The sequence below is a fragment of the Coloeus monedula genome (genome assembly GCF_965178545.1).
Source record: "Coloeus monedula genome assembly, chromosome: 2".
In the NCBI taxonomy this organism is placed as follows: Eukaryota; Metazoa; Chordata; class Aves; order Passeriformes; family Corvidae; genus Coloeus; species Coloeus monedula.
The window spans coordinates 44,850,765-44,876,672 of record NC_138782.1 but is presented as its reverse complement, the minus strand read 5'-3'; the positions used below and the strand labels follow the sequence as shown (position 1 = coordinate 44,876,672).

Here is a 25,908-nt window from a genome sequence, read left to right as displayed (position 1 = left end):
AAAAAAAAAAAGAAAGGTTACAAATCAGGTTAAATTGTTCTGTATTTCTAGCATGAATAATAGACTGTAAATAAATAAACAACAATGGTGTGTGATAAAGCTTTAAAGCTTTATGTGATTCCTCATGTCAAGTAACTACTGATTAATTTGAATAGAAATTAACAGCAAACTGGAAGATAATTGTGTAGAAGCTCTGTATCCTGGATCCAGAGCGCAGGTGCTGAGCCACATCTGCCCCCGAGGATAGCACAGAGACCATTATTCTTAACCAGAAAATATCCTGTCCCACTTTTACAGCAGAAGACTCAGGAGGACAGAGAAATGCTATCAATTTGATGGCCATCAGTTCTGTAATCATCCCACAGCCATCTCCCCAGAGATGTACTTAGTATCCAATGCATTTTCAACCAAATAAATATTCCAGACTTTAGTGTTAATACACCATTAAAATGACACCATCATGCTACATGGAATACTATAAATTAGACCTTGAATATTAGAGGCCAGACAGAAATAGCCATTACACTCTCCCCTGCTCCTTTCTCCATCACTGCCTACCCTCCCAGAGAAAAATATTTGTAAAGGAAGCAGAAAAATGGCTTGCATGTAACAGTGCCTGTGACTTTGAGACAGACACTCTTTCTCTGCTGATTCAGGTTCCTAAATATCAAGAAATAAGTGCTGGGAAGGTCAGCTGGAGAACATTTTCAGTTCAGAGCATGGGGTTGAAGATGTGAGCTGGGTTTGCTTTATCTTCCCTCCTGCCTCTTTTTCTCCTCCCTCTTCCCTCACATCATCTCTCCCTACCCCTTCCCTTTGGTGCTATATAAACCAGAGGGCAGGGCATCCAGCTGCTTCCACAGCAGAACAATGTTTGGGCAGAGTCCATGTTGACACAAGTGCATTATATCCTGAAGGTTCAATTGCAGCTTTTTTTTTCAACTTCTTTTTTATCAACTGTGTAGAATTAACCTTCTGCTTTTGCAAAGATGCCATTAGTTCAAAATTTATGAGCACATCTAATTGTCATCTCCTGCCATTGTACTATCCTGCCAGTTTAAGGGCAGTATTATTTTCCCTTTAAAACTATTAGTAACCCTCCCTTTCCTTAACATTTAATAAAAGGTTAGACAACCAGGACTCCATTCTTCCATCTTGGACTTTTCTGAGCATGGATTTTTAGGAGTGACCTTATTGCTCTCTACAACTACCTGACAGGAGGTTGTAGCCAGATGGGACTCGGTCTTCTCTCCCAAGTAACAAGTGATTGGAGAAGAAGAAATTGGCCTTGAGGCACACCAGGGAAGGTTTAGCTTGTATATTAGGAAAAATTTGTTCACCAAAATGGTGGTCAGGCATTGTAACAGGCTGTCCAGGAAAGTGATAGAATCACCATCCCCGGAATAGTTAAAAAAAATTTGTGGATGTGGCACTTGAGGATATGGTTTAGTGTTAAACAAGGTAGTGTTAGACTAGTGGTTGGACTCAATGATCACAGAGGTCTTTTCCAGCCTCAGTGATTCTGTGATTCTCTCACCCGAAGGTCAAACAAAACCCCCAGTGTAGCAGCCCATGGTCTAATTACTGGCTAACTCGGTACCTCCACATCTGCCCCTCTGTGCTGGGGAGAGCTGTCCAGGGGCTTGGCCTGCTGTACATAACCCCTCTCCTCAGCACACCTATGCTTCTCGGCCCTAGAATCCTTTAGGAACAGTAACCTTGACATGGGAGGGCCCATGTGTACAGCTCATGTTTACAGTGTACAGCCAGTTTGAGAAGGGCCTTGGTAAATGCACCATCCCGCAGTTCTGAAGGGGCAAACCAGCTTCAGTCACCTAGAGGTAACAGCCCAGCCAAAAAGCTCTGTTTGACTGCTGTTTCTGGGAAACAGAATCATTACTCACCTTTTCAGGAAACATTCCAATTCCACAAAATGCTCTTAAAGTGAAGTTCAGCCAGTGGAGTTGCTCTCAGAGAGGTGTATCTGAGACAATTCCATCTATTACACAAGGATGTAGCTTTACTAGTAAAGTTCCTCACAGATTTGAGGCTGACATTCTCAGAACAAGAAGCCTGTGATTCTTCTAGATATTCTAGGCATATTTTCTGCATGCTATAAGGTTTTTTTTCTGGTGGCAATATACTCCACAGTCTGCAAAAACTGACTATCTGATGGTGCTTGATTTTTCTTTCTTTAATAGGATCTCTACTAAAATCAGCACAAAGAAACACATTCCTCCCCCCCTCCCACTTCTAAATACTGCACGTTAATAGTTCAGTGTGGAGATACATTTTAGATGCAAACCAATCAAGCAAATCAAAGATTTTTTGTTTTTTTTAAAGAAACTTCCACCAAGTCTTTGTGTGCTCACTCTTCCAAAACACAATGCTATGGTATCTCAGAGTTTCTGAAGTGGCAGTGTAGGCACTGTACTCTTAGGTTTCATTGAGTGCTCGTTCAAAACAGCTGTATGTTCTATATAAAACATGTTTACATAGTAAATGTACTTCCTGTAGACACAAAGAAATGTTAATGAATAACCATTCCTGCATTTCAAATTTTGCAGGGCTGTGGGAAGGATCAGTGCATGACAAAATAGTTAATGTTCACCCACTTTCTGGCACATGAAATCTGTTACTACAACTAATCCCTTACAGAGAAAAGAAAACATGGAAAACAAACTGGCACTGGCTGGTTCTACTACGCTTTCTTTTTTTTTTTTTTTTTTTTTGAGAAACTGTGAGATGCATATACATGGGAGAGGAACAGAGGAGGTATTCAGTGGAGAATGCCAGAAGGCATGGACTCCTTTTGGTAGGCAAGGCTGTTGGCTTTAATTGTATATATTGTCTTGGATTCTCACCTTCAGAAAAAACGCCAGTTTGATCTCACACAGTATTCACTACCCATATTTACATCCTATTGCCTGAGGCCCAGGGTAGACAAACAACAGGCATTTTCCTTTCAATTTCTGTCTGAAAATCTATATGGCTTAAAAGACTTCTTAAATAAGAGATCTCCATTGATCCTTGAAAAGTTTTAAAAAGCAAATATCAGATGACCTAACTTATAGTGCTGACCCAAAAAAGCCTCAAAAAGAAAACTCATTTCTACTCTTGGTGAAGTTCTTACTGAAACACAAAGATAATAAAGAATTTAGAATTTGATTTGTAGCTTTGAAGTCCCACACATGATCCTCACTTCCCTGCAATGTAAGCTACTAAATTAATTAGGTTTTGCTATACAGCAATTTTATCTGAACTACGTGGCTCTTTCTTCCAGTCCCCTGAAAATATACAAGCCTGAAAAAGATGTACAGATAGAAACCAATCCCCTTCAAGGGAAACTGAAACAGCACAGGGAAGATCCTTACCAGAGTAAAGGATCTGCCCCAAAGAACAGGGAACAGGAATCGTTTACACCAGCCAGGAATCTGTTCTGCATCTGCAGACCAATTTATGAAAAAAAGGTGATACACCACACATGGACCAGATGCACTCATGTAGTGTAAGGCAAAAACAAGCTCTGCTGGGGACGTTCCAACATTTCTACATGAGACTTCACAGTGTACAAAAATCACTTAATGTGAATGAAAATCTTTTCTAACTGCAACCCCTCTGCAAGGTTTGAAATTGCTACTGTGGACAAGGTTTTCAAAGGCCACCCAACAAGCAATGCTCAACTAGCTCTTCTTCACAGGGCAGCATATGAATAGCACATTTCAATTTCAACAGACTGAAAAATCATTACCACAGCAAGAAGGCTGAGACCTTAGTGAAATTTTCTCAATAAACATATTTCTTGACAATTATTATTTTTGTTCCAAAGATATATATTGCTTTTGAGAAAAAAATTTTTGGTGCTGTCAAAATTGCTTATGATGATTAATAAATGACAATCTGAATTTTTTTCTTTTAGGAATATCAATACTCATGTTTTGTAAAAACCAGTCATTTGTTAAAATACATTATTTATTAAATTCGAAGAACTCATTCTCTTAAACTACATAAGGAGAAGGGCAGCTGATGGACTTCTGACAAATTCCAAAAGTCCTGAGCAAGTAGTGTGGAAAATGTGATGAACCTCTACTTAATTATTAAATTGTTTGCAAAAAATTTTTTTCGGACACGTTCAATGTCTCCAAAAGTGATCTGAAACAAATGAGAAAACAAGTTTCAACAGAAGACACAATTAGAGAGTCATATAAACAAAACTGATGAAATCAGGAGAAAACTTGATTTTTTTTATACATGTCCTAAGAAAAGAGATAAGAAAGTGAAGGTCAGCACGGAGTACTATTTTGAATTACCAAACACTGCCACCATGTGTTCACTTCAAAGGCCATCAGGCTGCTTGAAAACCGCTAGATGGGATGGATTTTAAAAGATAAAGTAAATCAAATTTGTCGCTCTATCTCTTACATAAACGTTTCTGTATAATGCAATAGTGATGACAATCCCAAAAAGGTTTTAATTACTTTTAGTCGCCGGTATCATGTTTGAATAAGAACACATGGTTTTGTTTCTAACCCCTCCTATCACCACTGAGGAGAGCACAAAGTAGAGAATGACTGAAAGAACATAAAGTACAAGCTTTGTTTCTACACAAAGATGCCTACCATAAAAGATATTTCATTGTATTTGTGCAATACACAAGCCCACCTCAGTGACCTTTTAGTTGATCCTGATGCTCCCTAGAAGGTACCAAAAATCACAAACATTGGAATGGCTTGAAATTATGTCAGGAGAGGTTTAGGCTGGATATTAGAAAAATGTACTCCATCCGTAGGAATGGGCTTCCCAGGACAGTGGTCAGAGCACCAGCCTTACAGAGTTCAAGAAGCGTTTGGACAATGTTCTTGGGGTCATGGTGTGACTCTTGGGGATGGTTCTGTGCAAGGCCTGGAGCTGGACTTGATAAGCCTTGTGGGTCCCTTCCAACTTGGTGTATTCTGTGATTCTGTGATAAATTGACTAATTGAACTTGGAATAAGTGACTTTAGAATCATCATTCCCTCATTAGCATTATCCAGGTAAACAAAATAATTGAACACTTATCCTCATGCGGTGCTGAAATTCCACATCTGTGTCTATATAGATTCACTTAGTGAATACCTCAAGGAAAACACAGGCCTCAGGAAGCAAGGCTAACAATTAAATCAGATCCAAGTAATACTGGGATGAAATACCACACTTGGAAGAAAACATTCTTTGGTATAATTCTAGATATATCTAGATACATTGTTATTCCAAGCTTCTTTTGCTCTCAGGAATACCAAATGTTCAGAGTTTAGACTCTTTCTAACATCTTAAAAGTGATTCAAAAGAGATGGCAAAGATGAGTAATTTAAGTGGAAAAGCAAGTACCTGACAAAGGACAAACCCAATGACCTCTACCATATCTCTTGCCATTTGTTCTTCAATGTGCCCTGTAGGATATACACTTATTCTATAGCTCTATTCCACAAGTCTTTTAACAGCAGGAAAAATCTGTAAGCCCCGCATGCAAATAACATGCAGGGCTGTCATAAGCCATAAGCCCTGCACACATAAGCCCTTCTGGCAAATGACAGCATTAAGTCAGAAAAAATAACTGGATTGTCCCAGCCTGTTCCAGATTTGTTTAACAATAGATGGTAGCAGTGCTCCCATCAGAGAGCTGCAGAGGTAGGAAAACAAACTGAAAAAGCATCTTTGACAGAATTGCCAGAAATCCTTCATGCTTCTTAACGCAAACTTACACCAGCAAATCGCATCTGTGGCACTAATTAGGAAAGAAGAAACTGTCAATGTGCTCCATCTTAGGTAAAAGCAAATGAAGTGAACAGAATGCAAGATCATTTTACCAAGGTTTAAATATAGCAACAAAAGGAGAACTTATGTTGTTGAAAATACACTTCTGTGGTCTATAAGGTGCTTTTTAGTACATGAATGCACTTTCAAAAGGAGAAAGTGTGTCAGCCATTTACATACTTTCAAAACATTTATGTACTTTCAAAATGTGTTAATTTCTTGATCTCTTTCCTACAATGAATACATAAAACTTAAATGATTTTTGCCTTAGAATACTTATCACCATCAAAGCAAGTGTCACCATAAATGTCACTACCAAGACACACTTAACAAAGTTAATACATCTGAGCAAAGTCAATGAGTACAAAATAAGCCTTCAAAAATATAATTAGGATTTGCTGACTCAGGTTTTTAAAAAAGCTGAAATTTTACACTGTGGCTCATACGCTACATTTGATTAATTCTTCTCTATTTCTACATTTAATCTATTTTATCTAGTTCAAACTTCTTCACGCAATTTAGTTTCATAGCAAGAAAAGAACCCTTGGAAAGTGACAAAGTTAAATTTCAAATACACCCAATATACTTCAAGAGGAGCATAAAGGAAGCAATATGATCTTAGTTTATATCCATCCCCCACAATGAATAAACCAAACTAGTAATTCTCTAGCTGTGATTTCCAGTCAAGAAACATTGCAAAGAAGCTTATTAAAATGTAACTTGAATCTTTAATCCTTTGTAGAGCCAAACATTCTCCAGAGACTACCCTCTGGTTTTACTCTCCACAGGAGAAAGCAAATGGAGAGACACTGGTGGTTTTCTGTTAATCTGTTCTTCAACCTATGCATTCCTTTGAAGTTCTTCTCTTTGGTGATGAAAAAGGGGGAGAATTTATTCTGAAGAAATAAAGTATTCAAATTTATATTGTGTGCAATAAGAGAATAGCTTTCTAAACTGCAGTGAATACGTGTCTGTGAGCATGTGCATGTTCATATTCATTCTGTATGAAATTAACTAACTAAATAAATATGTATTGGAATGAGCAGATGAAATTAAACCAAACACATACCGTGCAGAGGTTATTCCATCCTGTCGCCTTTAAATCTTCATATATAAACAACTGGTTACTGTGTTACCATCTCTGCCTCAGAGTTCAGAGCAAGATCAGACTCTTTACAACTAAAACCAACTACAGATGCCAATAAGCACTATTTTACACTAAAAGTTCATAATTTCTTAATGTGTTGAACACAGTCTCTGACATAATATCTGTATTCCAAAGTAAAAAATTAGTTTTTGGATTTAAAAATTTCCAGAGCTTTTATTCACACTTTTTTCTTAGGTATTTTTCAGTACAGTAGGAAATTTAAAAAATATAAAAAAATCAATGTACAAACCACAAAATATATTTACAGTAGAACTTGTATCATCCTGATTTAGTTCACAGTAAATCTTTTTCAGTGGATTTGACAAACCACCCATTCTCTGGAAGCTTGATCATTCATCTCCAGTATCAACAGCTACCTTCTAATAAAAAGACTAAATTTTGCATCCAAAATTTGACAATGACTGATGAAGTTTGTCTTTGAAGTAGATCAATCAAATATGAGGTCTCCATAACTATTTAGAAATAACAATGTCCAGACAATCATAAGCCCATTTAGTTCACGTAGCTAGATGTATTAACATTAGCTTTCTGTCACTGATTTTCCTTATTTTTATCAAAATCTTGTTTGTAAGTTCCATGGTTTCATCCCACTTGTTTTTCTCAGGGCTTGTGTAGGTCACCAAGTTCTCAGTGTACTGCAAGACTGACTTCAAAAACCTGCAAGAAGTAACATTAGAGAAAAACTCTTAAGGATTTAAAAAGAAAAATTAAAAAAAAAGAGAAGAGAAGAAGATCGCAATGACTGATTCAAAGCTGCAAACATCTTCAAGTTTCCAAATCTCCCTCAGGATGATCAATACATTAAGATTTGCTCTGCTTTTGGAGAACAATCACTCCCTCCCTCTCACAGTAAGATGTGATGATTTTTAGAACTGCAATTAACACTACCAGAGAGAGAATACAGTGACCATATGTGTGACAGAATTTTCCCCAAATGGCTTCCTTTGCTTTCTTGGTCAAATGTTTCACAATATACTTGATATCCAACCAGCTCTTAATTAACACACAAAGAGTAAAGTGAGCAAAATATTAAATGCAGCTTTTATGTATTAATATTCCCTATCTACACTTCAACAAAGTTATTTTAGCTCTTGAGTGAACATTGTCCAAGGTAAAATTATGACTATAATGACAAAAAATCTCTACAGTACAGATCAAAAAGGAATTCTGAGACAACTCCTATTTTCATTAAGTAAATTTATGTACTCACTTTAGATACTGCTGATAATCAAAAGGATTCTTCTTACAAACTGAATGAACACTGACTAGTTCCAGAGTAATCAATAGTAAGATGAGCCGCAACGCTGGAGATAAAAATTTAATGCTAGAAATAAAAAAAAAACAGAAAAACAAACTTAAACAAACTAAAATCAAATTAAATAGAAATCATTAATATTAAAAAAAAAATTCTTCAGACTTCTGCACCCAATCCAAATTTCTGGATATTGCAAAGTCGGGGAAAAAAAAAGACTACAAAATGTCCTTCAGCAAAAAGCAGTGCAAATCCCAGAAAAACAAAGACTATAAACTGAAAAAGAGGGCGGAAAAGAAGGCAAAGATCTAAGATTCCAAAGAAAAACTTGCAAGCATCCATTAACCCATAGATAATAAACTACAGTTCAACTGAATCACAGATGCGTATCATCAGTTGTCAGTTTAAGCTGCGTTCCTTAAATAATATGGCTAACACTTTTAGGAACATAACCTAGCCAATAACACAATACTTATAAAATCCTGGAAAGCCCTTAAGATTAGGAAAAAAATTAACAGATTATTAAATCATATCTCTTCTATCTATAAAGAGGCTGACTCAGGTGTAATGATAAAAAGCAGCAAACTAAAGTAGAATAAATCTTCAAATCAGTTAAACCTATTGCAGTCAGATAAAACTTGAATGTCATTTATACACCTAAATAGGAAAACTAAAAAAATACAATCTAACATTCAAATAGTACTTAATTTGAAAGCTCGTAATTTACAGTGACATAATCCAACAATGCCCATTATATTATTCTCCAATTTGAGATTTTCTTGTTATTTCAACATTGCTACTTAATAGAAATCTGGTTGACACTTGACTCTGAAATGGTTAACAAGAACCCGTGAACACTGTTGACTTTAAACTTCCAAGTGAATGCACTGAAAGGCAGCAACAGCTGCGTGCAGCCATTCTCTCATAAACCCAACCACACAGTAAAGCAAAACCAGCAGCCAACCTGTTCAGCATCCGTAGATAGTTGTGCCTCTGGCGAGAACGCAGAGTCTTGTTCACCCACTGCGTGTATCTCAGCCCAGCGCCGGCAATAACCTGTTGGGACACTTGATGGCACTGCGTGCTTATTTTGCGGAGTACCACCACTACTTCCAGGACAGGTCGTGGGGAATAGAGCGTGCAAATATGTGTATCACAAAGTTCCATCAGCAGCCTCCAAAACAGGAAGGGATTTTCAATGTCAATCTTTTGTTAGCTGGATTTAACACAGGATACATTTCATATTAAGTGTGGTTTGACTCATAATGTTTTAATTCAGAAAACCTGGAAACAAACTGCCCTTACCTCATGATTGAAAAAAGCAAGAATCTGTGCAGTAGGGGTAGTGACTGCGTTTTCTATCACTTTATTGAATATAAACGCAAAACTGATTATGATGAATATGTTTCCCATTTCAGATCAAAGAAACACAACCACAATAAACAAAACTGCCTGGCTGAAATGATACACTGAACACATCAAATCACAGCAGGGCTGTGGTTGAAGCCTCCCACCATAGCTCAACTCACAATGAATTAACATCCACCATAATAAAACTCACTGAAACAAACGCTATTAATTAGTCCTCCCATTAGTGTGTGGTCTTTCTTCTGGGCAGAAGAAGAAGCAGACTTAACATTGCGTAAAATGCAGGTGGTGAGGCCATTTTCTTAATCAACACCACACCAGATCATGCTTTGTTAAAGCACACAAATATCTTCTTGCTGCCATATCTGCTACACTAATGTATCACACATCACTTTGAACACTCTATTCTTATAGAAGTGTTTCTTAATTTCCCTCATGCTCAGTTTCTCTCTGAGATAGCAAAACTTTAATGACTTGAAGTGATAAAGGCAGAAAAAGGTTTAACACTTCAATAACTAGGCTTCTTTCTCACAAATGATAAATTTGCAGATTGGCAGGTAGGAAGCAGAAGACCCACATGTTACATAAGTAAAGCAACAGGTAAAATTCTCTTTGCTCTATGCTGCCCATGCCTAATGGTTTGATTAGGAGTGTTTTGTTCTAACATTCAGTCATGGGACTCTTAAGACTGCTCTAAGAGTGGCAATTAAAAGTCAAATTATTTTGATCATTATTCCAAGTCAGACATAATTGGAACTAACACACCTCCAAGTCTGACACCAAGTATAACAAGATATTTTCTCTATCTGAATCTTGATATTAAAGCATGAAAAACAGAATTACATAGTGGCGTATTGCCATTTTGAATGCCACACACAGCTGTGACACCAAGCACATTAAAACTCATTTCTGATGCAGTTTTAGAACAAACTATACTAAAACCAACCCCATCTAGCAAGTACCCAGATATTTAAAACATTTTGCTTTCATGGTCTGAAAAAAAAAAGTTATTTTTTCAGGTTAATTTCCAAGTAAAATCTCTACTACAATTCTAAACTCTACAATGTCTCATCCTCATTTTGAAGACGATGTTCAGCTGCAATCCTAAAATTTTCAGATTAAATCAGCACAACACTAGAAAAGTGCTTACAACATTTCAAGCATTTCTCTGCAAACAGGGAAATGATAACTTAGCTTTGAGAGTTCTCACATGGGGCTCACGTAGAAGCTGACAGTGGCAACCAGGAGGGCATCAGACTCACCTCTCTGTTAGGACACTATTGATTAGATCATCTGAACGGCAGCAATTCTGGGGCATGTAATGATGCAATTGAGATATCATTTCAGATACCATCAAAATTAAAGTATTAGCTTCAGCATTTCCTTCCAACCTTAAAAAGAAAAGAAATAAGATTTGATATTATAAAACTGTGTAGTACGCATTTATTTCTTAAATGGCATAGATGCAGATTTTTTTGGATAGCAGTGTATTCAGTGTCCACGCTTACTCTCTATTATTTCTTTTCCCTCTACCTTGTAAGCATGATTTTCTTTCTCCAACTAAAACAACCTTTTCTCAGTGTCAGCAATCTTCAGAACCCCTTAATTCTCTCCTCATTCATAAAAATCCTGCAATATACTGAATACATGATAGATGCATTGAAGTTTCTTCTCTCAGCTCTAAAGAAGTACAATTTCCCCCAGTGATATTATTAATGACTTCATCCTTTTCAAATAACAACAGAATGTTACATTCTTTTTCTAACTAATATCTCATATAAAGTTTCCCACTGGTTACCAAGTCCTTTTCAGAATAAGGAATTATTTGCTGTTTTATAGCTGGTGATCTTATACTGATGCCTTTTCTTGGTCTTAAAATTAAGAGTTAAACACAGTTAGAAGGGAAAAAGGGATTTTACCTTGGTATTTATTTTAAGGATCTTTAGGTGCACTGTGTCTAGGTTGAATGCACCTCAATGCACACCGCAATGCCCACGTACAAAAGATCTGGTATAACATTATAGGTCTTACTAATTAGCATATATATCAAAAATTCCTCAATGAGAGGCTTGAATGAGCCCCCCCTCCCCAAGGAACCTTCCCCTGGATGGTTCTATCTTAGTTTACAGAATGTGTTCTGGAGAGAACCTTGGGGTCTGGGGCACACTAACTCCTACTTATGAAGCTTCTGGAATGTTTAGTCTCTTAGCTGAACAAACAAGTCTAAGAATGTAGGCAAAAAGCACTAAGAATACAGAAGTTGTAAAAAGGTATAACAGGGGTATAAAAGAAAAGGCAAAAAATCATCATGGCATCATTACAGCACATACATACCCTTTAATAATTTGTACTTGTTCCTCAGGCACTGTTGGCAATTCAGGCCATAAGTGGATGCTCTTCATACATTCCAGCACCTCAGAAATATATCATGAAAAATGTTTTGTAAGGTATAGATTTTGAGATGCTTTTCTTAGTGTCCCATTTAGAAAAAAAACTGCAACAGGCAGTAAGCTATTTGTTCACTAGTCATAATTGTGTAAGTGAACTTCATTTGTTAAGGTTTAGGTTAGGGCAAAAAGTCTTGATGTACACTTCCATGCTAAAACATTATCTGAATGAACTAATTTAGTATTCTATGTTTTTTTTAATATAAAAAATTAATTAACAAACATAACTTTTGTAACCCACTGTTTGAATGCTGTTGAAAAGTAAAAGAACTAAGTATGTCTACTGCAATCTCAAATCAATGAAAGGAACATTCTCAAGCAGTTCATTAAACTGATTGGCAGAGAACTACCATGACAATGGAAAACAGATTTTGCTACCATGACAGAATCTTCATCAGCTAGCCTCCACACAGTAAAAAAATTAGTAATGGCCTAATCCAAGATTCCTGGAGACAGGACCTAGCAGTGTTCCTGACATAAAAAAGCATAAAGAGATTAAGAAAACTACAGAATAGCAAACACTCAGGTAAGAATAAAGCTATTTAGTGGTCTAGAACACAAATACAGTATCAATTGCATTAGCAGGAGTGTGCATAATTATATCCCACTTTAGCCACTGTGATTTCCTTTAAGTTTTGAAAAATAAACAAAAAAAAAGTAAGGTTTTAAATTTTTTTAGGACAATCAAATAATGAAGAAAAGAATTAGACTAATTTTGAGGAGCCACAATTTTAAGGACCACAATGCTTTCACAGATGGAAGTACCTACCTGTTTCTTGAGTCGGGAAATTGGATGAAATCGAGACCGGTAGCAACTTGCACAGTTCATCAGTGGTTTTATGACCATGTGTTCCTGATTTACAAAATCACAGACAACACACAACAGTTTCTCTAAGCTGTCCTAATTATATGCAGACCTAGACTTACACTTCATTTTATGCAAACCACCTATAGCACTGACGTCAATAAACTCTTCCAAATGTCTAAGGGCTGAAAGAAATAATCAGCACAGTGAGTAGTTAAAGCTTAATTTCACATATTTTAACTATGAAACCTGACAGCAGCTCACAGAAAAGCAACTAAGTATTCTAGCAGCACACAATACATCTTGAGAAACAAAAAGAGAGCTGCAACTAACAAATGGAAGATTTATCTCACAGGTTGCTGTGTTATATTGAAAGAAGTAATCCCAAATATAAACAGGAAACAGGGGAGAGTAAACACAATAATAGCTAATGTTGAGAAACATAGTGCTAGGCTAAAAGTGTTTACAAATTCATAGTGTAAGTATGGATACAAATAACACTTCCATTAGCAAGGCACTAAGATTTGCAGCAGCTCAGGAAAAGAAAATCTCAATAACTACACACTACGTACCTCAGTGGGTGAGCTACAGATGTTCTATACACCTTTTAATAATTCTGCAGATAAATAGGCTAGTTCATCAATACAGTTTGACAAAATTAAGTGGAATCATTATAATTTATGGATCAGCCTTGTGAATAAGAACTGGTTAAGACAGCAAATTAAGATACAGCAAGCAAGGGTAACATTTTGGAAAACTTTCTGTACTTACTTCACTACAAAACTAGGGAAAACATATTTTCACAATTTTTTACTTGGAGAAATATTTCATTTGCACAAAAAGCAGTTGTCAAGAAAGATTCAGTCATAAAACTCTCTAAATTTGTATTTGGTATCCAGAATAACTGAAAAAAAATACCTCCTGAGAGCAAAATATTGGTCCCTACCTTAAGAGAAAACATATCCTCATCTGAGAATCTGTAGAGAATAGTAATTGCAAATCCAACTATCTGGTTAGCTACTTCTCTGGGAAATGTTCTTAGATTGATCTCTCCGTGGCTTAAACGATCTCTTATACGTGGGCCCTCCTGGTGGTTCAAGATATCCCAAAGGAAGTCCTGTGGAAACGTACACCAACTATACAGAATTCTATTCTATGTGTATTCACATAGAATTGAATATATTCAGTGTACAGAATACCTCTGAAAGACAAGTATGTGATCATGTCTGTAGGACAGGGGCGTTCAGATATTCAGAGAAAAACCCCAATGCAAACTGTACTCGTAACATACATTCTATACTGTGACAGCTAACAAGAGATTTCCTTCAACTTTGTGCCCCAGGCACTTCACAGCCCCACTGCCTCTGGCAACAGGACAGTAACCTCAGATCTCCCCTACACTCTCAAAACACCTCTAAACTCAACACCCCTAGTTTTCCCATTCACGATCTGTTTGGGTAGTGACATGCAGAATGTGCTCTGGTAGGTTTGAGACATTTTTGTGCTAACTGCCCAGATAGTGCAAAATGTGTCCCAGAAGCAATCAGAAATAAGTTTGAAATCTCCTTGTATGAGGCATCAGTTCTTCTCCTGCTCCATTCAGCTGAACTTCAGAAGTCTAAAGACAAATATCTCTGATATGCTTATATTTCAGAAAGAAAGATAGTCCTATATGGTAATACAATACAGCTTGCCAGCTATGACTTTGGATCCCTCATAATAAAAAAGGCTAACAAATTCAGGTTCTAAGCTACTGGACATAAGCTATATGAAATAAATGAATATTAGGTATATCATAAAGATTATTACTAAGTGAAACAAAAACCCAAAAAACAACAACAAAACCCCAGAAAATTTTCAAAACACTTGCCATGGCAGGCTCCTCAAGAACTACAGGTAGCTGGTTGACTTCTTCATTATCCAAATGCTTTGCTAGCATCTAGAAAAAAAAGTAATTTGAATAGAAATTTATTAAATTATTGAAGACCATATTACGAAAGAAGGAACACCAACTAAAGTAGTTTTCCTAATCTGATGTGATTACTTCTGCCACTCTAGAGTCAAGATGCCTAATTATTACTGACAAACAACTTGAGATAATCTAATCAACTTGTAAAACTGAGGGTTTATGCTTGCTATATTTATTCGTATTTATTTGGAATAATTGAATCTAGGAAAAATGGCAGAAAGTTTGCTTCTGTGGAGTGAAGAATTTCAAGACAAAAACATTTTGAAGAAAATAGTCTATTCATTACAATTTGTATTAATTGTGATATTTTCTGAAGCATTCGAAATTTAAAGTGTTTACTGTCCATAATTTTTTATTTGGAAGAAAGTTAGAAATAATGTCATATTCAACAAAAGAAAGTGCATTCTTAATTCTAGTAATGGGAAACATGCATGGCTTAAATTCTGACACTGATATATCTTAAAAAAAAAAAATTACAGTACCTCATCGAAAGTGGTGTAGAGAGCAGAAGACTAGAACAAAACACAAATAACATTATTTGATTTTCAAACAAAATCAATTAACTAGATGTGTATATCAAACTTTAATGTACTCATTTGCATGAGATACCAGAGGCGCATGAATAGCAAAAAAGTCCCCTTATGAATGAAAAAAGGGTCTTTGGGATTTTGTGCTGAGTTTTTTAAAACAAATATATCATGGCCTGCTTTTCACCCTAAGCTACTGCTTCTGAACACTCATCTTCCACTACTTTTTCAGTCCTTTTTAGTGCCATACATTTAAAAAAGAATTGAAGGCATTCATGAATCTTAACTGGAGATTTGTAAATAATGTTCCACAATTGTTTGAAATGTTGTGGGGTAACTCTGTAATTGGTTATAGACACTGTGCTTCTAGAGTAACCATTCTGCAAATATTGCAAGCACTAAATCATAATTGACTTTAGACAGAAGTTTACCTCTGCTGTTAGCAATCGATTTGGACATTTATTAGTTGTAGTGAAGAGCAATCTAAGTCCAACTTCCAGCTGAGGAAGTAAGAGAATCACACTGTCAGCATACCTGAAAAAGTAACAGAGATATCCAAAGGATTTTTCTCTTCCTTATAAACTATTTCAGCGTTACAGTCTCAGGCCAAACAACCCTGACAAAATTCCTTTGTAATGCACTTTGTAAACAAACAATAAATGACTACCTGTGCCAAACAGAAACTGACCACTGAATTCAAGCTCAGAAACTAGAATAACTCACAAAAAGATGGAGCATGGGAGAGGAAAACAACACACTTTTTAAAAATTCAAAATATGTGGGATTAAACATATGAAGATTTACTTCCACTTGCTTTGCAAACCTTTCCTTTTTTCCTACATCTCCAACAGCTCTTTTTAGGCTTCAAAATATAGTTTATAACCTTAGTTGACACAAAACAAAGCCATTACTCAACAAACCTTCCAAGAGATCACCATAACAAAGCATAACTATATGCTCTTAAGTAATTTTGTAAGAAGCCTTGGAATCTGCAAATGCAGATATAAAAATGCAGAATATATTCTTTATAGATTCTATTAAAAAATAATTTAAAAAAATCTTACTTGCTTTGCTTGAAAGCTGTTAAAGCAGCGCTCCAAAATGGTAACATTATTTCTAATACAAAACTGGACTGTTTTACAAGTTCTTCAGCTATGGACAGTATTTCATTACTAAGATCTGCAAGTTAAAATACCAACATTGAAAAATTACATATAATCTACATTTTACTAATGAATTTTAAATATTTCACTGAAAATATAATATTATTTCAACATTTGTAAAGGGAGTTTTTAGTTATCCAATTTATTTTAACTATGCAAGTACAAGAGTAGCCATATTTAAGATCAGAATTTAAATATGTAAGATTGCATTTGTGGTGATAATACAAAATTACAGAGTAAAAGCAGTTTAAAAAGTCATGTTTGCTTTTTATTGAAAGACTACATAGCAACTGGACCCAGCTTTTGTTGAGTTGTTCTCTACCTACTCCAAATACTTTAAAAAAGTATAATATAAATTAATCATTTCTATTCAACCAGAATATTTGAACATGAGCACATTGTTCCTATTTTTTCAATTTTCTGTGTTGAAAATATAGCATAATAAATTAACACTTCAATGCTACCGTGTAATGAAAGCCATACCTATAAATTCACATTATAAATGTCTTATCCAAGAGAAACCTCAAAATGATAAGTGTAACTTGATTGCAGGAGGTGTTTTTTCAAAGCCAATCAACAGCTATAGGATTTATACTACATAATTATTGGAATGTTATCAGCTTGATTTGGTTCCCAAAAGCTCTGTCTCAATTTCTTAGACAGATGTTCCACTGATTATGCAGCACAAATTGACCATGATCGCCACTGACACCAAGATTCCCTATACACTGTTATTGCCTTAAAATAGTAGGAATAAGCCAAGTAAGGTGTGCAGAGAGGGAGAAGGTTTTAATCTGACACATCAAATCCTTCCGTGAGAAAAGCATTAGTGTACTGAAGATGGGTCAGCATCTTCTACTGTGTTTCAACACTACCTTCCCTGTAAGATTCAGGGCAACCTTGCAGCTGGAACCCATTGACTCTGAAAAAAGTTAGATTTCATAAAGGCAAACTAGACAACTGTTACATGAAATTAACTCTCATAATCAAAAGAATGTAACATACCGTTGAAGTCTTTTAGAAGCAGCTATATTTCATGTTTCAGTGTGTTATAATGATTTTAGAATGCAGTAGTTTTTTACTCAATAGTGAGTGAACTGCCTATATATTAAGAAGCTGCCCTACAAGCATGATTGGTCCATCTAATGACAGTGTACACAGGTATCTTAGTTAAGATTTAATCTTGGAATTCTGGAAAGTGCATTATTTTCAACAGCACTTTTGGACAAGGAAACAATAGCAAATACAGGATAATAAAAAATTTGCTAATGGTTAAATACTTGCCTGGAAATGCATCAAGCTCCTCTAAGCTAACGAAGATCACATAAGGTCGATGTACTAAAACACATTTAGTTTGCAGAAGATAAGTCTGTAACAACTGACCCAATCCTGCAGTTAAAAAAAGCAGCATAGCACAGTATCTAGGGAGAATACCATAACATATTAGAAGAGCTAATACAAAGAAATCTTTTGCAAAGAATCAACATTTGTGAGTTGGGGACACAAAAGGGTTTTGCTGCTCTTTTAAAAAACACCCAGAGCCTACACTCCCCATCTAAGTACGGGCATTTAATAATCAATTGCATTCGTAAGCATGAAAAAAATAAAAGTAGAATTAGAAAAAAACATCACAGTATTCTATATTGGCTGCTATTGCTCCTCCTTCTACCCCAGTCCTCTGTCTTTTGTTTCAAGTTATTCCTCATTGCCCTGACTTAAAAAAAAAGCTTTTTGTTTTCCCTAATAGTAAAAAAAACCCACTGGACCTAATACTGGCCATCTTTGTAATGGCTGAAGTATTCTATGGTAATCCATTTCCAAAAGAAGCAGAGGATGCAGGGGATTTTTTTTTTTTTCCCATAAGAGAAGTTTTACTAGCCACTTTTCAAGTCTGACTGGTAAGAAAAGGAGGGTTTTTTCCTGGTAACTTACTTGGCAGGAATTTCTTGTGGTGATGCAAACCCATGCCACAAGACATTACGAAGGTTCAGACCATATGGAGATCCAATGAATACCCTCAGTACATTCATCTGATTAATAAAAAAAGTGATTACCGCATGAAAAAATCTAGTATTTTTTGCCTTTCTTACCCTTCTTACTTTTATTACCTTTCCCTGGCAGAAAACTGCAGAAGTTATTGAGAAAGTACAATGTCTACTGTCAAGATGACTGGCCACTGCTCATCACAGTAACAGAAACTCATTATTTGCAATTCCCAGTATTCTCTGAAAGAGAATCTTTCAGCTTATTTGTACAGGATATAGAATATAATATGGGAAGAACAAAACTAGTTATCAGACATCCCAAACAAATGAGATTAAGTGACAGACAAACAAATGAGATTAAGTTTAGCTCTTACTTCCTGTAGTATTAATCCAGCGTAATTTAATGCAAATTAACATAAAATACAGAATTTGCATTAAAAGCTGTATTCACAGATCACTATCAAACAAAACAGGAAACTTTGGTTTATTTTTCAATTGTAAGAGTTTAAATAGTCCACATGCCATCAAAATTCAAGACATAATCCTTATGACACTACTAGAATGGCTAACAACTCAACCTTCCACAGGTTCGCATCCAATATTTTGTCCTAACAAAGAATGTGCATTTTTAAGACTGTATGTGAAAGATCCACCTACCATGTTTACACAAGGGTGCACATGTCATCCAAATTTTGGTTGTTTTTTTTTTCTTTGCACATTACTTTCCTCCATTTTGAAAAATTCTAATGTGGTAAAAGTTATAAAGCATCTTACTGCAGTGCTTTTGAAGGGGAAAACTGCTTATCAGAAACAGCCAGTGCAGGAAGTGTAATTGCAAGCACTGTAATTTAAGATGAAGCAGATGAATCCTGCAGTTTGCTCGTCGCCTTGTCAGACATGTGAAATTTTACATATGTAGGTTTTTCACATGGAAAGGTAAATAAGAACTTAGGAGCTTGCCTTTACAATATTCACTATTTTTTTACATATATCCCCCCCACTGTAACACGTATAAAATGAAAAAATATCTAAAATATATTTTTCCTATATACTACAGAATTTGCAAATTCTCCCTCAATACAAGTAAAGGCTGTGCTTGGAAACCTGACATTTGTTAGGAACAAAACCAACTCAGTAGTTATTCCTTATTTCAAAACTATGCACTTACTACAGCTTGTCCAAAGACATCTGCAAGCTGGTCAGATGCAAGCAAGTCTCTAAGGAGGAAAGGACAGTCGTTACCCTTAAGTAAATACACCTATTAAAAAAAAAGAGCAGAAGAGATAATAAATAATTTAGTATACTTTTTTGTATTTCAAACATTTGACTATTTCATCCAGTAACCATTTTTATTATTGTAAAAACACTAATCAAACTAAACCCACCAAATCCTTAAAAAGCCTTTAAACTCCATAATTTCATGACAAATTAAAATTTAGGTAATATATCAGAAAAGAGTGGATATTCTGTTTAACGTTCCCATATCAGGCTTTTCACAGGGTCTGTATGTATACTGCTCTTCTCTTCCAAAAAATCCCACAAAAACCAATAAAGCACAACAAGAACATGTAACTAATAGAATAAGCTCTACCAAGGACACCATATTTCCTTCTCACCATAGAAATTTATGAGGTCTGTCATTGTGAAAGGGAGGACACTTGCGGTTTGCCTTCTGATTCAGACTGTTCTTTAAACTAGATTTGATCCTTGTTGGGCAATCTCAGCATCTCAAGTTTCAACAGCTATCACCTTCCAGTCTTTGTATTCTCCCTGAATTTTTTTTCCAATCTTTCATAATTTTTTGTTACTTCAAAATTCACCATGCCCCATACCTGGGCGAATTGATTTGTGAGTTTACCCACTGCTCTTTCTCTGTCATTTCCTTTTCCAGAGCTCCCCATAGATATTGAACAACCAGCTATTTTAACTTATCTGGCTGCAAAATTGCCCAGCAGCAAAAACTGTTTAAGTAGCTGTTTCTCCTTTCTCGCTAGGAAAGAAGTTACCCAGCAGCCCATTTTTCCAGCTGCATGCCACCCCTCACAGAAGTTAATACACCATCAAATCATCTGTGGAAGCTATGCTGCCCCACATCAGTTAGATAAATCAAACTAACAAAGACCTACTGTATGTACACTGATTCATCAAACTCTTCTCTTTTTTAATTAACTTTGTCAGTAACAGCACTCACACAAGCAACTTTACAAGCACTGGTAAAGGAGCCCCACATATGCTTCCATTAGCACAACTGGATCCAGAAAAGAACCTCTGTTCTACTCAAAATGCATGTGAGCTATTAGTGTACTACTATAGTACAGGGTAATATCCCTTTTTTCAATGTGCAATTAAATCCAAGAGGTCATTTCCATCTTATAAAGCCAAATCTGCAATAGATCCTGGCACTTACATCACCCAAGGCTCGCTCCAAGCTTGATGTTAGTTTCATTAAGCCAAGTGCAACTTCTGTAGCTTGTGTATCTTGTAAAACATCAAACACTTCAAGAAATACCTGCATGATGGGGGAGAGGAACAATGTTATGTTCAATATTCAGAAGGAAAGATCACATTGTCAAAAGCACAGAGAAACCTAAATATTCCTCTGTGATAGTGGCTATACAAATGTAGTAAGAAAACCATGCCAAGGAGATAAAAGTGTAGATGCCTGGACAGAAACTTCCCTAGAGCACCTCTTGATATCTAGTGCCTTACCGCTTTAAAATTATCCATAATAACTTTACAAGGTAAAACTTGATATTAGGCACAGATTATTAGAAAAACAAAATCCTACAAACTCATGTTAGAACAGGCCTAAAGTTCCTGATGCTGTCTAATACAAAATCTAATTACAAAGTCAGAAAAATTACAAGCAACCATCTATCAGAGAAGGACAATTAGTTACAAATTCTAAGCATTTTGGTTCATGGATATCTCTTCTGTGTTCTCACACTAAACTTCCACAAAAGGTTCCCATGCCAACATACAAAATGTTAACAGAAATTTCCATACCTCTGTGCAGTTTGTCCAGTGGAACCATGATGCATACTGAATCACAAATTGCTCCTTGGTCAGAGATTTCAAGTACAAATTAACAGATTCACATACAGGTCCTAATGAGCGTATGCTTTTGATATAATCCACACTTTGATCTTAAATTGAAAAACAGAAGGTGATTAGGGTACCAGCCTTGCCAAAGGTCCAATATTTTAAAACTCCCTAGGGATAAAACCTGCTACAGTTTGTGTACATATTTAGCACAGACAATTTTATCCAGACTATTTTAGCACACCAATACAATACAATTTACAGTCCAAAGCACCGCACAGAAAATGTACTGAAAAGTAAAACTGCAATGCAAAACCAGGTAAGATCAAGCACCTTCTCTGAATAAAATAAAAAAAACAAACAAAAAATTCCATCCCAACAAAACCTTAACACAAGAAAATATGGAAGTAAATAGGATCATTATGTTCTGCTTTTGTGGAAATGCAAAGAACCTACTAGAATTTCTACATAAATGCCACATAATCAAGCTGGAAGCTAGTGCTGGCTCAGCAGGAGTCAAATTGCACCACTTACAGCCCTTAAAGAACACAGATGGATGTGGTACCTTACAGAGTGGTATCACTGCTTCTTTTTTGTGGGATGCTTTTTATAGGAAAATAAATTCTTCTGGTTTACTGAAAGATATTTTTACCACCTCTGTGATTTAATAACAGAGGTGGTAAAATATACATATAACATGTATGCAATTTGGCAAATTAAAATTCAATGAGTTCATCAGGAAATAAATACTTTGTTTTGGTTAAAAAACAACTACAAGCTATTCTTCACAGAAGAGAAACAAAACAGTACTTCTGTACAAGTTAAAGTTGGGAAACAGAAATAGAAGCAACAGTAGGAATATTGATGGCCCCGGGCTTTTAAATTTACTGCAGAAGGAATATAAAGAACACAGAACAAGGCAGTTGTGGGGTGGGAGAGAAGCAGAAAGGAATCCCTTATGTTACAGACACATTAAGCTGGAAACCAAGATGAAGGCAAAGTAGCGGCTACTTAGGAGGCACAGATTACATGAACCCTAGGAGGCAGCAAAAGCCAAATACCAAACGCGGATGAAAAATTTAAAGCTCTTTGTAGATATAAACTGCACATACTCTAATCTGCAGCAGAGCTAATGCTGCACTGTAACAAAATGTTACAACTCAGCTAGGATTGCTGTGAACTGTACTGAAATTCTGTATCAGTCTTACAAATGTATCACTACTACCACAGGCAAACACCAACCTGATTCAAGGTAACACACATGCTCTGCAACAGATTGCCAACATACTTCACCGTTTCCAGATAAAATATTATTAATATCATAGGTGTCCTTCTTCTCAAATCCAAGTTTGCAAATCGCATAATGCACAGGCTGAGAAAGACAAGTAGTGACCGAGTCTAACGCCATCTAGAACAAACACACACAGACAAAAAGAATCCTTGTATCAAGAAAACTCATGAGAACAAAGAAAATTATTAAAACATACCCATAAGCACAGCTACACAGACAGTAATACTGTGTCTGTAAACAAGCTGTTAGGGTTTGCAATGCAAGTTTCATCCACGCATGTGATGAAAGCAACTCTCAACCAGAACCACCTTTGGAAAACTGAGGGAAAGAATTGCTCCATTTTCACAAGGCAGGAAGGGTGTATTTCAGATGGTTATATCTGCTGAAATCATTACAAGATAGACTGAAGCAAAATATCCCAGTCATATATAAATGTTCTGCCTAATCTCTGACCTTACAGAGAAACTGATGCTACTTCAAGTAAACCAAGAGCATCAGTCCTTACAACCAGCAAGATCCTCAGAGGGAGGCAGGAGAAGAACATGTAGATTCTGTAGCAGTATTAGTGCAATTTAAGCATTCATGCTATTTCCACGTTAGCCTAAACAGAAAAATGGACAGATTCAGAAGCACACATTTAAATTAAAAAACTTGCACACATAAAACTGCCTATGTTAACAAGGGTGAAAATAGTTCTGATTTAGTAAAAAAACCCCTCTCACTTCTTCGTTATCCAGACAGACAAAAAAATGTCTGAAAATGAAGTACCACAATTAACAATAATGAAAAAACATTCCATTTAAGTTAAATGAAAAACATTTTTTCCTCTTTAATTTGGTGGCAGAATTGACCCTCACATATGTAATTTCTGAATTCATGGCTTCAAGGAAAGAGGAAATATTTATATAGGTATCAGCACTGAGCAAGGGTAACAGTTCCCACCAGAAACCGCTATTAGCTGCCATCTGGAGTACCTACCTGCTATTTAAAGAAAAATAAATTTTAAAATTTACAATATTCATAAGACGTATCATTCAGTCCACCTTAACTTGTGTCTTCCCCTTCCCGTTCGCCGTTTCATGTCAGGGACAGAAGGCCAGAGCAAAACCTGCAATACCACTGTCACCCTGTATTACTATTACTTATGTAAAACGGGCCAGGCACGGGGCAGGGCGGCGACCTTTCCAGGGAGAGCAGGTCACCAAGCCCCGGGCTGGCACTGGCAGAAGCAGGGCAGGGCTGTCCCCTCCTCTCCCCGCCGCACCGCCCGCAGGCCGCAGCACCAGCGCTTCCCCGGGGCCCGGCCCGGCGCGCCCGGTCCCGCCATGGCCGCCGCTGCCTCCGTTACGGCCGCCCGCGCGCGCCGCCTCACGGCCGGCTCGCGGGCAGGGCCCGGGCCGCCGCCCGCCGCCGAGCGGGACCGCGGCCACAGCCATGGAGAAGGGGGCCAAAGCTGCCGCGCACCCGGAGGGAGGGAAGAAGGTACGATAAGGACACCGTGAGCGGCCGCCAGGGCGAGAGGCGGCTCCGGGGGGCTGAGCTGGCGGGGGTTGGGGCACCAGCGGGGGCAGCGGGCAGCGGCCCCGGGGCGGGGGAATGTGATGCCCGACTGAGGCGGGGGTGCCGGTCCGAGCCTGCAGCGCTTCAGCTGGGAGGGAAGGATGGGGCTTGTGTGCTTAAGGAGGACAGCACAGTGCGTGGAGAACGTGGGTTAAAAGGTGCGTGTGGTTTTGTGAAAATTGGTCTCAGGAATGCTGTTCCCTCTTGGTTAGAGTCCGATTTGCGGTAGCTCGTGCTCTTTCTGCTTGGTCAGGTGTTATGTTCGCACCTGCCCTGCAGCTGCCATGCTGGCTCAGGCATTGGGAGGCCGAGATGTTGTGATGGCAAAGAGAAGGGTGGTCCTCCCTTTGGCTGGGCAGTCTTTCCAAGTTGGGGTGCTGCTTTAAGCTAGGAGGGGTGCCCTCTTCTGAAAAAATAAACAAGAAAGGTTTCTTGTTTGTTTTACCAACTAACAGCTATTGGTTGTTAAAACGGACTTACTAACAAACAGCATTTCATTTAAATAATTCTCTTAGCATACTTCCTTCCATATGTCCAAAGTTAAGCCAATGTACTCGAGATGAGTAGCATAAGAACAGGCATTTTTTTGGTCAAGTCCTCAAATGCAGTCAGTTCTTGAACTTTTGAGAGATTTTTTTCACAGAGGGTGCAAATATTTTACAGAAATGTAATTGTAACATTGTGCTAAAACTTGGGTTTTTACTGTGTGTTTTATACAGTGGTATACAGGAGTAGGTTTATTTACTAGGCATATCTATAGAGAAATCAATAGGGCTTTTGGTTGCCTCATTAGGAAATGTAAGGACTTCTTGCAAGTGATTATGAAAGCTCATGTCACTAATAATATCAGGTAAAATTTTACGTATCACCACCGTGTGTGCTATAGACATAAATTTTCTTCCATCAGTAATGAAAGAGGGTGAAGGTGGTGTGGCTCAAGCTGAACCATGTCAGCAAAGAATCACTGTTTGGACTGCGCCCTTTTTCACGAGTTCATTTCTACTCACATGGATGGGGATAGTCATTTGAAGAGCTCAGCTGCAAGACTTGAGGTGGTTTTTCTTCTGTTAGGTGACCTGTGATGAGCATGTCAGGGCTGTAATCTTTTGAGATCTGTGTTTGCAGTTAGTAGGTAATGAGTGTCCACAGGCTAAGTGCAAGTGTGTTTGGTCTTTGCATTTTTACAGTAAGTGCTATTCAGAGTTCAACAAACACCAGCAGCCAATTTGCACTAAGGCTGCCAACATCACTGCTTTTAAGGAACTAGAGGACACTTTTAGGTAATGTCCACAGTTGTTGACAGAGCCAATGTGTAAGTGATTTCATAGAGAAGAAACTGCATTTCTTCCCTGATTCTTAAAACTCCTCAGATGGAAAGACTTGAGAGCCCCTGAGTAGCGCATCTTTTTAAATAATTCTCATTGGACTTTTATATTATCCCTAAGTGACTTTTTTCTGTACTTCTTAGTATAAGTCTTGCATCGTGATGTTATTTCACCTTTGAGCTCTTTTCTGCTCTCCTGGAAAGGAACTGATGA

At 37.1% G+C, this 25,908-nt stretch overlaps 2 protein-coding genes across 2 annotated transcripts in view; one reads left to right on the top strand and one right to left on the bottom strand.

Annotated features, from left to right (window-relative positions):
* Window positions 1–7,151: 7,151 nt before the first annotated feature.
* Window positions 7,152–25,908, bottom strand: part of ERMARD (ER membrane associated RNA degradation) — a 24,605-nt gene continuing 5,848 nt past the window's right edge. Inside the window, exons 2-18 of the mRNA XM_082303328.1 lie at window positions 22,762–22,927; window positions 21,484–21,623; window positions 20,885–20,986; window positions 19,646–19,735; window positions 18,425–18,522; window positions 17,773–17,913; window positions 16,394–16,501; window positions 15,761–15,863; window positions 15,285–15,314; window positions 14,704–14,772; window positions 13,780–13,950; window positions 12,798–12,881; window positions 11,916–11,995; window positions 10,844–10,972; window positions 9,178–9,387; window positions 8,172–8,285; window positions 7,152–7,618 (exon numbers count right to left, since the gene is read on the bottom strand). Of these exons, the coding sequence (XP_082159454.1) occupies window positions 7,459–7,618; window positions 8,172–8,285; window positions 9,178–9,387; window positions 10,844–10,972; window positions 11,916–11,995; window positions 12,798–12,881; window positions 13,780–13,950; window positions 14,704–14,772; window positions 15,285–15,314; window positions 15,761–15,863; window positions 16,394–16,501; window positions 17,773–17,913; window positions 18,425–18,522; window positions 19,646–19,735; window positions 20,885–20,986; window positions 21,484–21,623; window positions 22,762–22,927 (1,995 nt within the window). The 3' untranslated portion in view covers window positions 7,152–7,458. The remainder of the gene's footprint in view (window positions 7,619–8,171; window positions 8,286–9,177; window positions 9,388–10,843; window positions 10,973–11,915; window positions 11,996–12,797; window positions 12,882–13,779; window positions 13,951–14,703; window positions 14,773–15,284; window positions 15,315–15,760; window positions 15,864–16,393; window positions 16,502–17,772; window positions 17,914–18,424; window positions 18,523–19,645; window positions 19,736–20,884; window positions 20,987–21,483; window positions 21,624–22,761; window positions 22,928–25,908) is intronic.
* Window positions 24,136–25,908, top strand: part of DYNLT2 (dynein light chain Tctex-type 2) — a gene marked incomplete at its 5' end in the record, with an annotated part of 5,355 nt that continues 3,582 nt past the window's right edge. The window contains 2 exons of the mRNA XM_082276739.1: window positions 24,136–24,308; window positions 24,624–24,693. Coding sequence (XP_082132865.1) covers window positions 24,136–24,308; window positions 24,624–24,693 — 243 coding nt within the window. The remainder of the gene's footprint in view (window positions 24,309–24,623; window positions 24,694–25,908) is intronic.